This window comes from Stegostoma tigrinum, chromosome 7, assembly GCF_030684315.1.
Source record: "Stegostoma tigrinum isolate sSteTig4 chromosome 7, sSteTig4.hap1, whole genome shotgun sequence".
NCBI classification, from domain to species: domain Eukaryota; kingdom Metazoa; phylum Chordata; class Chondrichthyes; order Orectolobiformes; family Stegostomatidae; genus Stegostoma; species Stegostoma tigrinum.
Window position 1 is genome coordinate 25,646,913 of NC_081360.1, and position 17,621 is coordinate 25,664,533.

The following is a 17,621-nucleotide window of genomic DNA, read 5'->3' on the forward strand; positions in this document are numbered from 1 at the left end:
CAGAAGCCCTCATGTAGGGTAATTTAGAAATGATATTTGGGAAGAGGTGGGGAACAGTCTCTCAAAGGCCTTGCACCAAAGCTCTTCTAGGAAAATAAAGTATCAGTAAAAGAAAACACCACAACTCACTTCCAATGGCAGGACTTGCAACCAAAACTATCTATGATTGGACATGTGCTATTCTTCACTTTTACCAAGTCTCAAGTAAAGCTAAGAATCAACAACTTAATTTACCCAGAGAGCAGTGCCAGTGTGAAATGAGCAAAGTTGCTGTACAGTTGGCTTCTCATTTTAGTGTGTGGAAATGACTCATTTGGATTTGGTGAGAAAATCAAGCCAGAAGTTATTCAGGCAGATCCATTTTGAAGTGGATAACCAATATAAAACTTCTGTCTCATTTTGCTACCTTAATAAGTTGATAGCTCCAGTCACTTGCTGAAATTATGATGGAGGTAATTAAAAGCTGTTCTATCCATCATGGCCAACAGATAAAGAGCTAATCATTCTATCCACTTATCCAAATCAGTGAAAATGTATGATTGCTTTTGATTTGTATAATACTGTATATTGTGTATTTCAAAACACTTCTGATTTCATGAGTTGCCTGGAGTGCAGAAAACCATGGCAGCAATGATAAATGCAAAGAGACCACATTAGAAGTAAATAAATAAACATTTGTCTTATAAAAGACAATGTGAAATTTAGGATCCAGAAACAAAATATGAAAGCTTTTTTAAACCCTCAATTACTGATTATAACAATGGGTTAAAAGGTTGCACAAGAATTAAAAGTATTGCCAATATTAAAATACCGTTCAAAGATTTTTAATAAAAAAAAGAAACTTCTACTTCCTCCTAAACTTGCAAAACTTTTGTGGATAGATATTATTTTCTCTTGGTTTCGTTGTTTTAAGGGTAATTCTAAGCTTTTCTGCATAGTTTGAGAATACTGCATACCATCTACCCTGAAAACAAAGTGGGAAGACAGTGAAATTTGGCAGATTTCATCTTCATTAGCATCCTTGGATCTGACATGGAATGGTGCTACACCAGCATCTTTCGGTGCCCCAGCTGCTTGTGTCATCGGTGGAATTGCCAGCAGTGAGAAAGATCATGAACTGGACCACACATTCATCCATTCTGCCCCCAGCTGACCTAGTAAACATATTTTCTGTGGCACAGTCTAGTGTTTTCCCTGTGTTGACTTGGGTTCCTCCTTTCAGACCCAGGGCATTTATTGCTTGCATCACTTCTGATTTAGATGTGTAGCTGTTGAAATAGAAGTTGGGACTAGAGTCATCACTACACAGCCTTTCCCTTCCCATGTCAAGGCTGCCAGTAATTCCAGAAATGAATTGTTTAATCATTGGAAAAACACATTGAACGTTGTCAGATTCATTGATAAGGAGCACAACATCTCCTCTTCAAAATAAACGAAATATAATATTATTTTGTAAATTTAGAAGACAGAACTGTAAACAGAATATTGGGTCATTGATAACCATAAAATATTTGATTCAAATATTATGCTTACTCAATATTACACAAAATATTTTATATTATGCAGGAAATATTCGTAAATGAAGTTCATGTCTGACCTTTACCTCCCTTTATATGCTATTTAATCTGCCTTTGTGTTCATTCATAATGGAGGTCTACTTTATGTCTGAACAGATTTTGGTTTTAAGTCCAATCACCACGCTCACTTCTTGTAAAAGAGTGCTAAATAAAAGGGGCTGAAAAAAAGCCCGCACCACATATATTCTTTTGTGCTGATTTTATTCAGTCCTACCCTCTCTCAGCCTCTTACTTGAATTATACTTTAAATACTTTACCCAATGCATTTTTTGAAGCTGTTACACATTTTTAAAGGTAGTGTATTTGTAATAATGATTGCACATTCGGTAGCTTAAAAATATTGATGCAAGTCCACAGTCTCTACTGTTTCATCAGGCTGGGAAGTATAAAGCCAAAAATCCCATCCACATTAGCCAGAGTCACTGCTGGCTGGGAGGATTCTCTTTATCTGCACTTTCTTATTGTCTTAATTCCCTGCCTTTGTTAGTTTGTGTTTCCCTCTCTCTCCATAATTCAGATGAATGAAAAAGGGCTGCTTTGATTAAATTCCCAGAAGGAGCCACAGACTGCATGCTTTCCAAGAACCAACGTGAGTTTTCACAGTTCAGAAAATATTGCTGCTAATTCTTTTTCAAATCTATCTTTGTCTTAAATTATGTTCTTAGCCACATAGCTAACAGTGTTCCTATGCTACTCTATGATACACAAGGACACTGCAAAAATGGTCCAAATAATTTCGAGTGTACTATTTTCACTTATAGTTCTCAATAATTAATGATGAGGTATATATTGACATAACAAAATAAACTGTAAAAGTAATTCTTTTTTAGTATTTCCGAGAATGGTAAAATAAAATTAGAAACAAAAAACATGACTTTATGTTCTAATTCTGTATCCCAATCCTGTAGAGTATTAAGCAGTTTGGATACATTCTAAAACATAGTCATGGATAAAAACATTATTTCACACTGCTCTTCAATGACCTGTTTTTTCAACTTTATAATACTTAAAGTTAGTCGTGTCTTAAATTTAGAAAAATCTGAAAAGCTGAGTTTCTTCACTCAGAACTTGCATATCAAAAGGGAGAAAGAAATATTTAATCCCAGGCCAATTTCTTAAGCAACTTAATTGAATCAAATATAACCTGTGAAAAATTGTTACCTTCGGGTACTGCCTGAATTATCACTGTTCTCATTTTGGACAACAGCTCCTGCTGAATGGTTGATAGATCTCGGAAGTCTCTCATTGTTAAAACAAAGGTTGGATCAAGCACAATCTTTTGTAATTCCGATGTGTCTGCACTCTTGGCCCCAATGGCAATGGGCACAATTCTAGCCATTTTTGCTGCATCTGCATAAGGTTGAACATTATCTGCGGATTTCCCAGCAGCGATGAGCACCAGGATTTGTGTGGCCCCATCTTCTTTTCTGCTCCCTGCTGAGGCACTAAAGACATTCCTTGTGACAAAATCCAGTGCAGCACCAGTATTAAGGGGCTTTTCTGAATTTGGTTCAAGATTTTTTATTGCATCCAGAACCTCCTCTTTAGTTGAGTAAGCATCAAGTCCAAACTCAATCTTTTGGCCAGCACCATATTGTACAACCGCAACTTTATCTTTGTCAGGTCCAATACTGAGCATCTCGATTACTCTACTTAGAAACTCAAGGACTTGATGCAATGATTGTCCCATTCCTGGAGAGCCATCGATTAGGAAGACAATGTCTCTTTTCATAGCTACAACAGTTTTAAAAATTAACATGTATATCATGAAAGGTTACAATAAAAAAATTGTGCAAATAAAATTCAGTTAAAATATAGAATTATGAGAAAACAATTTGTGAGTAAACTAGGGATCCTGGCCTACAGAAAGTAGAAAGAATTCAAGATTTATTGTCCACAAGAACTTGATTCAAACTGCCCAAATTAATCTCATCTACAGTCGGAGGAAAAATGTGGAAGAGCCACCCTTTAAAAGACTGTGCTTTCCAATTCCCAATCTTGGGTTTTAGTTGCCTTTGACCACGTTAAGATAAATTACAAAACATTCTGTACTAACAATTTGAAAGTGTGACAGGGAATATGTTATTGTGGAAGTGCACATGATATGCAAGACTTTTTTGTATATGAAAGGTACTTATGTTAAAAATCTTGCGCTGGCAGCCTTTCTAATAGATGCTACGTTACCTTCCCAACAATATTTTTATCATCGTGTGCAACATGTCATCTGTATTACAGAAACAGAAAGAAAATCAATTGCTTGGAAAACAAAATTTGCAGAGTTAGGGCTATCTATAATTTCTAATTTATTAAACAGTCATGTGTAGGAAAGCAGAATAGTCATGCCCCTTGATTTCAAGAATGTGGAGTTGCTACATCTTGTGACTTTAGGTGACAGATACATAGGCTTTAGCATCAGAAAAATGAAGTTGTCGTAATCCTGCAGGATCATAGGACTACTTTCTCATGAGACAGCATGGTGACTGGTGATGATTTAACCTGAGGGTCTCCACATGTCAGGTGAGGGAGAGGTTGAGAAGGAAAGTCCTTCGAAAAAATACAGTCATGTGGTACACAGTTTAATAAACTGGACATTATAAAACGGCTTTCTCCCCACTCTAAGGTTAGACATGCCACAGATGGTAAACTGGGATATTTATAACACCATTTGCTCGGACTTCTGCAGAGTAACGGATATTCCATGAAGCTTCTAATGTGGCATGTGGAATTCAGGCCCAGAAGTCTCACCCTAGTTACTGAAAAATGGTGAAAAATGATTCACATGAAAAGGGAAAGCATCACTCAGAAGGGCCATTTTGTCTCTGCATTGAGCTCAAACTGATCCAGTTTAACTACAAAAATGGCCTTAACCCATGAGGAGGGACTGACAAATTTTTAGGGGTATGGGCCAGTAGAACTGTCAAACTTAAAGTTATTGCATCATCGGAACTTGAAAAATTTTTTAAAAAGCCTGCCTGGGAATTAGAAGTTAAAAAAGGTCATATTTTGATGTTTAGACCTACAAAACATTAAAACGATATTTTAATATTTTAACACCATTAAGAATGACATGCTGTGTGCATTAGTAAGATTTGAGCAAAAAACATGTTCTCAACATTCTTTAAAGCTGATTGTAATTAAGTTTGATCACATTACCCCAAGGATATCACTATTTCAATGTTAACTTTTTGGCTGTTTTCCACAACCTATTGTTACCCAAGCAGGAGATCCTGCATTTTTACTTTGATTACGTTGTTGAAAAATTAGCCGTCTTTCAAATGTCTGTTTGTTGTGATAAGGAACTAAAATTTTTGAGTGGATTTGAATGTTTTGAATAGATTTTCATGAATGGGATTTCTTTTTGCTTTTACAGTCAGAGTCAAACAACACAGAAACAAACCCAAGGCTTCAACTCGTCCATGCTGACCAGACTTCTCAATCTGACCTCGTCTCATTTGACAGCATTTGGTCCGTATTCCTCTAAACTCTCCCATTTATAGTCTCATCCAGATGCCTTTAAATGTTGTAGTTATATCAGCCTCCAGCACTTCCTCTGGCAGCTCATTCCATACAAGCACCACCCTCTGCGTGAAAAAGTTACCTCTCAGGTCCTTTTTAAATCTTTTCCCTCTCACCCTAAATCTATGTTTTCTAGTTTTGGACATCCCCACCCTCGGAAAAAGACCTTGGCTATTCACCCTATCCATGCTTTTCATGAATTTAATAAAGGCAGTAGTAGATATTGAGATCTTTCATTTTGTTTCACCTCAACATGACTCCTCCAGTCAGCCCATGGCAGATGCTGTGTGAGTTGGCAATGAAGGTGAAGGCATTGAAGGCAAAGGATGGGGGGGAGAATATGAACTGGCATTAAGTTGCCAGGGAGCTCTAAGAGGGTGGCATGATGGCTCAGTGGTTAGCACTGCTGCCTCACAGTGTCAGGGGCCTGGCTTGATTCCAGCCTCAGGTGACTATCCATGTGGAGTTTGCACAATCTCCTCGTATCTGCGTGGGTTTCCTCTGGGTGCTCTGGTTTGCTCCCACAGTCTAAAGATGAGTAGTTTTGGTGAATTGGCCATGCTAAATTGCCCATAATATCCATGGATGTGCAGGCTAGATGGATTAGCCACGGGAATTACAGGGATAGGTAAGGGGGTGGTTCTGGGTGAGATGATCTTTAGAGGGTTGGTGTGGACTTGATGGGCCAAATGGCCTGCTTCCACACTGTAGGCATTGTATGTGTACTTGGCATCAGTCAATATGAGTCAGTATTAAGATGGTACGTGTGCTAAAGGAGACCACAAGCTGGTGTGTGGTGTGGGTTCGAATGACTTTGCATGGGATGAGGGAGATGAGAATAGGAGGCTACATTTAACAAAAAAACTGGGTGAAATTCCAGAGAACTAAATCACACTTTTTAAACAATCTGCCTTGGCACATTGGCACTCATAGTAGCCACTACAGATTCCTGGGATGAATAAGCCAACATTTAGGTGAGTTTCTCTTGAGATGGGTGTGGTGAGCTGGGAGATTTCCCAACTCCTGTTCCTGGACACAGGAGCGAAAACTCAGGCCTAGAATCTGATGTTTACTTTCTGGCTTTTTTTGGTGTCAGAGCCAAATTTCTCATTCAACTTTCTGTTTAAGCTTCAGAGAAAAGTCTACAATAAATACAAAAACTCTCCTAAAGCACAAAATGCAAAGGTCAGGTTGTCTGCTGCAACTCAATTTACATCTGTACAAAAGGCCTGCTCACTTATTATCTTAATAATAGACCTTATATAACAGAATTTAAGCCTTGTAAAGGACAAGTCACTTACATTTGTTAATATAATACAATGCTGTCGGCCTTATAAAGCAATTTACCTCCTCACTCACAATAAATTTAAAAATATCTTTTGCCCAGCAGTGTTCTTCCTTATTCACTCAAACACCACAAAGCAGTCTTAAGAAAATAATGACAGGGCACAAAATTGTTAAATAACGTTTAACAAAAGCAGAAATTGCTGGAAACACTTAGCAGGTCTGGCAGCATCTGTGGAGAGAAAGCAGAGTCAATGTTTCGGGTCCAGTGACTCCAGTTCTGTGCAAGGGTCAGCAGACCCGAAACGTTAACTCTGATTCTTCTCCACTGATGCTGGTAGACTTGCTGAGATTTTCCAGCAATTTCTGTTTTTGTTTCTGATTTACAGCATCCGCAGTTCTTTCCGGTTTTAAATAACATTTAACATGTTTTCAAGATAAGCCCAGGATTTTATTAACAGGTGCAGCATCCTGCTGTTTGCTTGTTAGTACCACTTATTCGTAGGTTATGAGCGAGAAATGCTGTTAACTTCAGTTTAAACATCACCGGTGTACTCCAGTGAAGAATGCCAACACTTAGTACCCTAAAGAGAGAAAAGTGAAAAACAATTACACACTTCAGAAAACAAAAACAAATACCTGTTGTTACTTCAGTGATTCCTCCAAAAATCAGGTGTTTAGCAGAGGATGTCACTGCTTGTCGGATAGTATCCAAGGCGTTAAAGTCATTTACTCGATAGGCCAGATTTTCACTGAATGTAATACGCTGCAGCTCTGCTGCTTCTGCTTTGTTGATTCCAACGGCAATAGTGAGAATGCCTGCTTGTGCCACGGCTTGTGCAGATGCTTTCACATCATCTTGAGACTTGCCAGCTGTAGCAAGCACCAATATCTGGGGTACGCCTTCCTCTTTCCTACTTCCTGTCGACTGGCTGAACATGTTTTTAATAACGTAGTCCAACGCTGCACCAGTGTTAAGAGTCCTGCCACCTTTCAGTCGGAGCCCATTGACGTGAGACAGGAGTTCATCCTTTCTCGAGTAACTGTTTAGATAGAAAGCAGCTTGAGCATCATCACTGTACTGCACCACAGCTACTTGCACTTTGTCAGGTCCAATGTTCAGGGCTTCAATTATGTTGCCGATAAAGTCACGGAGAACAGGGAAATATGTACTTCCGACATTAGCTGATCCATCAATAAGGAACACAATGTCTCTCTTGCTCGCTACTTCTGTTACAACTGAAAGAGAAAACAGGTTAATCTACAGCACGTCAGACAAAATGGTTAGAAACTGACTGACACTCTGGGAGATATCAACTCTGATGGAAAGCTAGCAGCATTATTAATCAGCTATGACAACGAATCACTTTGAAGAAGACTTTAGAATTGTTTTGTGAAACTGAACAAACTGTTGTTTTCCATCAATTAAAATTAGCTTGTTGTGGCAACTGCTAATTAGCGGGGTGCCACAGGGATCAATACTCGGACCCCTTTATTTACAACATATATATTGATGATTTGGATGAGGAAATAAATGCAATACCTCCAAATGTGCAGATGCAGATGGGTGTGAGGCTGAAATGTGAGGAGAATGCAGCGATGTTTCAGTGTGATTTCAACCAGTGAGCAAGTGGGGAAATGCATGAAAGATGAAGGATAAATTTGACATGATTTGCTTTGGTAGCAAAAGCAGGAATTCAGAGCTGCATAAGTGGTGATAGATTGGGAAGGAGGGAGATGCAACAAGTCCTTATACACCAGTCACATGAAAGTGTGACATGCAGTACATGCAGGTGTAGCAGGCAGTGCACAAGGCAAATGGAATGCTGGGCCTCATAGTGAGAGGATTCAATTCCAGGAAGTGATACCGTGCTGCAATTGTCCAGGGCATTGGAGAGGCCGCATGTGGAGTGTTACATGCAATTTTCGTTTACTTATGTAAGGAAACATATTCTGGCTGTGGAGGTAGTGCAATGAAAATTTACCAGACGGATCCCCGGGATGATAGGGCTGACATTATGAAGACAGACTGGAACAAGTTAGGACTTTATTCACTGGAGTTCAAATGAATGATAGTGAATCTCAAAGAAATCAATAAAATTCTAACTGAACTAGGCAAATCAAATGCAGGCGAGGGAATCAAGAGCCAGAGGTCACAGTGTAAGGGTATACAATAGGCCATTTCGGACTGAAATGACGTGAAATTTCTTCATCCAGACATTGGTGAGCCTGTGGAGTTCTCTGCCACAGAAAGCAATTGGGGTCACAACTTTGAATGTTTTCTAGGAGTTAGATATACGTGTCAGGGATCAAAGAATATGGGAAGAAAGTGGGAACAGGGTACTGAGTTGGATGATCAGCCACAATCGTACTGAACTGTGCAGCAGGCTCAAACAGTCTACTTCTGTTTCTATTTTCTGCGTTTGTGCTTTATCACTCCACAATTCTATGATTCAGAGATGCACTTTTCAGCAAGTCAGACTGAACAGAAATTTTTTTAAAAACCGTCTGTTTCATTTGGGGATCTGCGGAAAAAATATTACACTGATATTAGCAGAACTATATACATGTGATGATAGCGAAACAAAACAATATACATTAGACTTCAGTACCTTCAATGACAGTTGGAGGTTCTGTAATCACTGTTGGAGGACCAAGTGAGGATAACCTTGATTGCACATCTTTATGCCTTTTGAGTAAATCTGCAACGTTGGCCATTTGAAATGCCAGACCTGGGATGAACGCAATTTCCTGCATCTCTGCTTGATTCGCATTATCAACTCCAATGGCAAAAGTCATTATAGCAGCTTGCTTCAATTCAAATGCAGGGATACGAGAACTATCTGTAGATGGTCTATTGGCAACAAGCACTAGAAATTGAGGAACACCTTCATCTTTTCTACTTCCTGCAGATTCGATAAAATGGTTTTTTAAGACAAATTGCAGGGCAGCCCCAATATTAAGTTTTGATCCACCTCTTGATCGCAGTGCCTTTATTTTGGCTTGCAACTCAGATTTGGTTGAGTAGGCATTTAAGTAAAACTCAGTGGTAGGACTATCGCTGTACTGCACCACCGCAACTCGTACGTTGTTTGGTCCAATTTGAAATTTGTTAGCTATTTTCAAGATAAATTCACGGAATCGCAAAAAGTTTTGAGGTCCAACTGCAGAGCTGCCATCGATCAGAAATACTATGTCTCTCCTCCTGTCTGGAACTGTAAAACAATTGTAAGTTAGTTTGATTTTGAAGTTGGTTTCACACCTGACAAACTGACAAAAACATACAGGTAAACTTACAGGATAACGAAATGTGAGGCTGGACGAACACAGCACACCCAGCAGCATCTCAGGACCACAAAAGCTGACGTTTCGGGCCTAGGATCTAGGCCTGAAATGTCAGCTTTTGTGCTCCTGAGACGCTGCTGGGCCTGCTGTGTTCATCCAGCCTCACATTTCGTTATCTTGGATTCTCCAGCATCTGCAGTTCCCATTATCACAGGTAAACTTACAGGTTTGTTTGTCAAGTATCTTAAACCTTGATATTTTCTGGGGTTTTTTCACACAGGTGCTATCTTTTTCCCATCCATTACTTTTTTTCTGAACTGAGCTCTACCGCAAACAGAGCTGCTTTAATGAATTTTTCTGATAAATTTGTGCATATCAAGATAAGACATCAGTGCTAAACAGTGGATCCCTCTAATTTGAGAACATGGTGTCAGCATCAAATAATGTTAGCTCAGCATTGAAATAATCTCCCAAGGATAGCTCCACTTGCACCAGTGAAACAATTCCATTCTCACAACAGTAACTTGTTCACGCCAAAATTTAGTATCCAGTTGTGCTGCGTTCAGGATACTTTTAAGATAAGGATCTGGACTCAATCTGCACAGAACTTCAAAAGAATCATCACTGCCTGCGACCAAACCTAGAACTGAAAGTTTTGCATTTAGCTCAAAATCCACAAAATCTTTCAGTCCTATACAGAACAGCATTTCTTTGGAACCCATCAGCTCCAATGTGACCAATTTAATGAGGTTAAAGTCAATATTCTCGATGGAAGAGATGGCCAAAATAAAATGTCAGTGTTATCAATCAACGTATGGAGTGTTCACGTCTCTGCAATGGAGACATATTTGCAACAGCCTGAATGTTCCTCTTTAGGGGAGGTGATGGCCTAGTAGTATTATCGCTGGACTGCTAATGCAGAGACTCAGGTTTTCTGGGGACCTGGGTTTAAACCCTGCCATAACAGATGATGGAATTTGAAATCAACAAAACATAGTCTAATGATGACCATGAATCCGTTGCTAATTTTCAGAAAAACCCATCTGGTTCACTGATGTCTTTTAGAGAAGGAACCTGCCATCCTTACTTGATCTGGCCTACATGTGACTCCAGACCCACTGCAATGTGGTTGACACTTAACTGCCTTCCGGGCAGTCAGGGATAGAAAATAAATGCTGGCTTAGCCAGTGACAACCACATTCCATGAATGAATAAAAACAGGTCTAGAATACCAAAATGGGCCAGGTCAAGAACTAGAGCCCGAGGGCATTGCAGCACTCCTTTGAGCCCCACATGAAAGCTGGAGGCGGCTGCCAGTGACCTCTCACTTTCCTCCTGTTCTCCCCCATACCCTTGCAAAATTTTTTGCTGCTTTGGTACCATTAACTCCACTGGTCAAGCATCGTTATCTGAATGAGCAGGGCCCCTGGTGGCTCCATTACACCACTTGCATAATGATGGCAGAAAAGGACCCATTTTGCATGGTCCTTACATACATCACGCCCTGTTTCCTTGGGATTGCTCATTCACTTTCTAAACTTAATAACTTTTCATTGGGTCTTTCACATAGCAATGGAGTTCCTGCTGTGTTCTCTTGTTGCATTATGAGAATTGATCCTACTGCAATCCTTTCTCAGGGCTTAGATATGTCTCATGTGTAGGTTTGCAGCTCACAGATGGTTGAGACCCTCTCCCTTTTAAGTGATGCTTGGAGACTACCACCCTGTGTGTCAAACAGTTCAGGTACAATTCTACTTCCAAACAAGCAAAGAGATGCATTTTTTCACCTCGGTATCTCTGAACCAATATCAGAAAGTTTCACACTTGCAGCATTGTAGCCATTTACCAAGTACAGAACAGCGAAGGGCTCATGTTCCCGTTTTGGGGATCCTGCGACACAGTCATAGTGTCTCTACATCTGGGCAAGAATATACTGGTTCAAGGCCCACCTGCTTCAGAGATATGTCTGAACAGGTTGATTTTAAAATATTGACTCTCCACTGGTGTGCCAGAAGTGCCAAATTCGAAAATTAGGGTGAAAGCACCTGTGAAAACTAGGTTTCTGCAATGAGATTGAACAGGTACGGAATTCCCTGCAGCAAATTGGATTATCTCCCCGTCTTGGACCAAATCTACATCCAGTAATAGCAAAGTGATGAGAAGCCTTCGAAACATGGAGAAAACAAATAAATAGACACACCTATTTTGATTTCTCCAATAACCTAAGATCAAGCCATGGTTGTAATGTTTGGAAAATATAAACAAAGATTTTATTATTTCTACTGAAGCAACACAAACAGTGTCTGAATGCTTGAATGACTACAAATGGAAATATTACTCATAATGCAACGTAAGGGACTCAATTTCCTGATGATCTGTTGGCTGCTAGAGACAGAAGACAAAATTGTATTGCTGTTATAAACGAGTACATTATTTAAAATAGGTCTCACAGCAAAACGTGCATCTTTGGTTGGGGGGGGTGGAGTAAGCCCTTGCCTACCCTAATGAAATTGGCACAGGGCAACCTTGAGACATACTCTGCTGAAGGAAGTTGGTTGGAAGAAAATAACCGTCGATTGTACTTTGCATTCTCTTCCACATGTGAGATTTTACTTCTGGTTGAAGAGTCATTTTAGGTTTTATTGGCCATGCATCTCCATCATCTTTGATCACCACTAACATTTACACCATACAGAGTGGTGAGGATCTAATCTTTTTCAAGAGTTCTGAATACACACCATTATTTAGACGAGGAAGGGCTTTGAGCTGAGCTACCATTTTGACTGCCCCAATTACACACTCAGTTGCTTAAACATCCCACGAAAATAAACGTTTTCCAAGCCCCACAGTTTACCCACCTGTTAGACCATTCAAATAGAAGCTGAAAATTAATAAGGGCAGCTCTGCTCTTCCAACCTTCTTAACAAAACTATTGGGTCATTTGTGTTATCAATAATCTTCGAGATGACAATAAGGCTCTTGCACATCTGTTAGGTTGCAAACAGTCAGAACTAAATTCATAGTATACATACCTTCGTTAATAACTATAGGCTCGATAATTATTTCTCTTCGAGCCACTCTTGAGACCAATGGTAAAAACTGCTGCTGCAAGTTAGCAATATTGCTGAAATCCGACACCATGGAAGAAAAGGATGCGTCAGTTGCAAGCTGTACGAGTTCATTAGAGTCGGCATCCCGACCTCCAATAGAAAATGTGTATATACTACCTTTTCTTAGTAATAGTTGTGCCTGATTTATATCATCACTGGACTCACTAGAAGTGATAATTATTACTGCCTGTGGAACCCCTTCTGATACCCTGCTGCCGGCTGATGAAATAAAGTGATTGTCGATTAGAAATTGCACGGCTTCACCAGTATTTATTTCATCACCGCCTTTTGGTTGAAGTTGCTTCACAGCATCCAGGACCTCTGTTTTCGTGGAATATGTATTAAAATAAAACTCTGTGCTGGGCTCATCGCTGTATTGTACCACACCGATTTGGATTCTGTCAGGGCCGATCTCGAGATTGTCGATGAAATTTACGATAAAATCGCGTATATATTGAAAATTGCCACTTCCAACGTTGACTGATCCATCAATTAAGAAAATGAGGTCAGCCGCTTCTTGCGCTTTAAAGAGAAAGACAAATGCAAAAGGTGAACATGTTAAAAACAGTGACCTCCATGCAAGGATTAACAGCAGAGAGATTAAATTGTGTGTGGAACTCAGTGTCAAACACATTGCCATGAACATAAACAATAAAGCAGTGTCTGCCAATGTGGGATTTTATACTCCATTCTGCATTCTTTGACCATTTAAATACTTGCAGCATCTCTGCTGGGTTTGACCATTCATTTGAGCAACATATTCTAATTTTAGGTTAACGTTTGCTGCAGTCTATTACAGATAGAATACATGAAGCTTAAAATACGAACTTTGTCTAAACTCATTCAATTGATTTGGAAATTTACAGCCAACACATTCAACTGGAAAAAAAAGTCCCAAACATATATCTTAGGAGCAAATTTGAAGGATCATCAAAATTCCTTCATTTCTGTCTCAAACTGGTTGGAAATACAACCATTCATTGGACAGGCTGCATTTTTTAAAAAAAAGAATAAATTAGAGGTGCCAGTTCAAAAAGTAAAGAAATGGGATTTGTAAACACAATTTGGTTGTTTTCTCAAATACTGCGAGACCTGCTGAGTTTTTCCAGCAATTTTTGTGTTTCTGATTTCCAGCACATGCAGTTCTTTGTTTTCTTTTGTTTGTGCTATTTTTCCTTTCTTTCAGTTGTGCAAAATGGCATCATTGAAGGCAACAAAATCGAGTTACTGGGTCCCAAATGAATGAGGGAGTTGAATTAACAGCAAAGATAACATGCAGTGCTGCTAGAGAGTCCTGATGAGTCAACATATGATGTCCATCACAATCAATGTTGCTGATGGCATAATCAGCATTATTTCATCATATTCAGTCAGTGCACTCCATATAAGGTCACTGAAAATTGATGTGGAGTATATCTAAGGTTATCTCAGGTTCATTGGTGTTTGTTAGCTCTACTCCCTCATGCTGTTGTGCTTAACCATTTCCCTCAATTATTTTATCTGAACTCTCGGTTTAAATAAGATAACACTCCAACAATATGAAAAAAAAGAACATGTTGAAGTGATAAGTGTTACTATATAACATTTTATTTAATCTGGAAGACACTCTTGAAAAACAGACTTTCTGACTGTTTTAACTCTACATTTTCTTGAAACTACACTTACAAATTAGGCCAGATATCAACAGGCAAATGTTTTTCAAAGTATTTGCTGTTACAGTGCTGATTATTTGTCTTAGCTTGACCTGAGTCTTAGGGATGCGAACCATACACTTTTGACCCATACCAACTTTACTTTTCAGTCAAGCTGTGAGCTATGCTCCATGTTATGTATCGTGTGGGGGCAGGCATTATTAAAATGAAGCAAGAAAAATAAAACTACACTTTTATAAACCCTTTTATCGCTTAAGAATGCCTAAAAATGAATCACCATCAATAGGTTACTGTTGAAATGTAAACACTATTAAGAAAGTAAACATGGGCACCATTTTGCCATAGTATCTGTGGTTACATATTTGCCATTGTTGATGGTGGGAGCAGGAATAGTTATGTCATAAATTAAGGCGTTAGACAAAGATTGTTTCACTACAGCACGAAACTGTATTGACTTAATCACATTTTTCCTATTGTGCATTGATACCAAGAATGACAAGTACTGCTGGTGACAATTTGGTATCATACCATTCAATGCATGAAAATAGCGAAGTACAGGCCATCTATTCATTTAAACCAATGACCTGTCATCACTGTTACAGCTGCAAGGTATTCACCTGTTTTCTTTCTTACTTTCCCATTCTCATCTAGTGGTTCCAATGGTATAAACTCCCCCAGATTGGGGGTGCAGCTGGGGATGGTGTGTGTGTGTGCGTGTGTGTGTGTGTGTGTGTGTGTGTGTGGGGCAGGGGGGAATGAGAACATTCATCTCACATGAGCTTGGACAGTTAGTTAGGACAAGATGGTTGCTAATTGGGCCTGTCACAACCTAGCTCATTCTCATCTATACATATTGTCCAAAAGCATGGGCTTTTTTGGGGCATGGCACCCAAAATTAATCAGCTATGGAAATGTTGTTTCTTTTACATTTTCCTCCCTCAACCCATGGGAATTGAGACAGTGGGTAGCTCACCAATTGCTAAACTGACAGGAACTGAAGCCTTCTGGCTTGGGGTGAAATAATACTATACTAATCTACTGGGCCATATCATCGCTCAAAAAAGGCACTGATTATGAGGGAGTTGAGTTGTCCTGGGAAATGAATTTAACAGGTTACCCTATTTAAGAAACAGCAGCAATACAAACTGATTAAATTGTTAGACAGTACCTGGCACTATAGACATTTTAGAGGTAGAGAACATACTGTGGTTTAAAAAAGATTATTGAGTTCTCAGACTTCATCTACATGTCAAGGCAATGGTTATTTCAGGGCACTTTGAGCCTTTTTGTTTCTATTATAGATTTTATATTTTATTTTGTACTATATCTTCACTGCCACCAACTCTTTCTGTCAGCAGCTGCAATGATCCATGCTCTCCCTACCAATTTTCCATTTTCACCATTCTGGAAAATGCCACAACCTTATTTTGCTGTTTAACTGCTTAATGCGGTTGTGATCGGGAACAGAGTAAAACAGAAATTGAACACAAGTCCATTTGCCACATTCTTTCGCTGAATGTCAGTATAGCAACTTTCAGAATCACCATATGGGACCATAAACCTATTTTGTTTTCAATCAAAGAATGCAGAACAAGTTAAAACCTTTTTGGGATTAACATTGTGCATTGTGACACAGCCTTTCGTACAACACAAGCAGGTGTGTAAAAGTACATGGTGTGCACACAGCTGAAAATACAGTGGTAGCAAAGCTCTTGGATGTTAATAGCAACATAAGTGAACAGAGAGGTCAAGCACTGAGAAGACAAAGGGTTTCCTGACACTCTGGTTAATTCCAAAACGCCTGAGCTTCGCCATTTCTCATAAAATGGGATTCTGGAATTACATGATCACCATTATCATTTTTTAAAAAATATCTAAACTCCATTCTTGGCCATTTTTTGACTACTTCTAAATAATGCTTTACCACCTTCATTTATCTTATTTTTGTTTCCTCACCACATTTCCCAAACATGCCTGAACAGAACCTTCAATTAATCCATTGTAATGCCAGCTTTGAATCACAATCACTTGAAGGTATCCAAGATTAGTACAGAGAAACCCTTCATTTGGTTCATTTGTCAGAGGTTATATCTGATCTCCATTCGGTGCTTCCTACAGAAAGGTTAATGTAAGTTACTTGAAATGTTTATAATAAGCTTCAATGCGGGACTACACATCAGAGTTCCAATTCAATGACCATTAAAGCCATTCTGGCATCTTAAATCCAGGGTGCATTCATTACATCTTAATTTCTCAGAGTGATTGACAGATTCACACTCAAATACTTGGTGTCAGCATCTACATTGCAAACAGATGTCACTAACAAGTCTCAAGTTGTTGCAATAATTGCTATGGTATCTTGGCTCAAACAAAAGCCATCATTGATGTCAAAAGCTGTGATGATTTTGCAAGTGTTGCCAATGAAGAGAAGGGACCTCAACTGCCAACGTTCCTCATTCTCTTTTGGGTAGTACTTAACCTCAATGCAATTCTTTCATTCTATTGAATTGGACTTTCAACATGTGGCAAATGAAAGCAAAATGTTATGAACATAATAGGAATCAGAACTAGAAAATTATTAACAGTGGCTGGTAGCTCCTTAGCTTTTCCAGCTTCTAATCCAGTTTCACTGAAAACATCTCAATTTTATTCCATTCAAAACTCCTTCTGGGAGATTATTCAAAACATCTAGTACTTCACAAAATTCTTCATAATATATCTGCTGACACCATTCACTAGCTGACGTTTATTCATTTGGTCTCATTTATCAACCTTTGAATTATTCTTCTTCGTACCACTCTGCACTGTTACTCTCCAAAACTCTGTTGGTCAAAAGCCTGTAAATCCAGAAATGGTCCCTTTTCCCATTCCCACACACCGTCCAAATGTGCTATGTAAAATAACAAGTATACTTTGAATGCTTTGTCAAGCCATTTGCATGGTCATGCCACGGCAAGTGTGAAATCATTTTCATTTCTCTGCACTCTGGCTGATGACAGTGCATTTTAGTGGTGAATTGTTATTAATTTGTAGCAAGGCACTGACACAGATGCATTATGGGTGTTTAATTAAAATAAATACAATAATATGAGGGCCAGTGATGTTAGTAGAACATAGACTCTAAAGTGGATCTGCTCTTTGCTCATTCATTTAACTTTAGAATCTGATTGGCATGAAGACAGGGCTTTCAATAATTA

General features: G+C 39.0%; 1 protein-coding gene across 1 annotated transcript in view; it reads right to left on the minus strand.

Annotated features, from left to right (window-relative positions):
• LOC125453920 (collagen alpha-3(VI) chain-like) overlaps window positions 1-17,621 on the minus strand; it is a 140,828-nt gene that overhangs the window by 104,319 nt on the left and 18,888 nt on the right. The window contains exons 4-7 of the mRNA XM_059647119.1: window positions 12,695-13,294; window positions 8,990-9,592; window positions 7,017-7,616; window positions 2,739-3,311 (exon numbers count right to left, since the gene is read on the minus strand). Coding sequence (XP_059503102.1) covers window positions 2,739-3,311; window positions 7,017-7,616; window positions 8,990-9,592; window positions 12,695-13,294 — 2,376 coding nt within the window. The remainder of the gene's footprint in view (window positions 1-2,738; window positions 3,312-7,016; window positions 7,617-8,989; window positions 9,593-12,694; window positions 13,295-17,621) is intronic.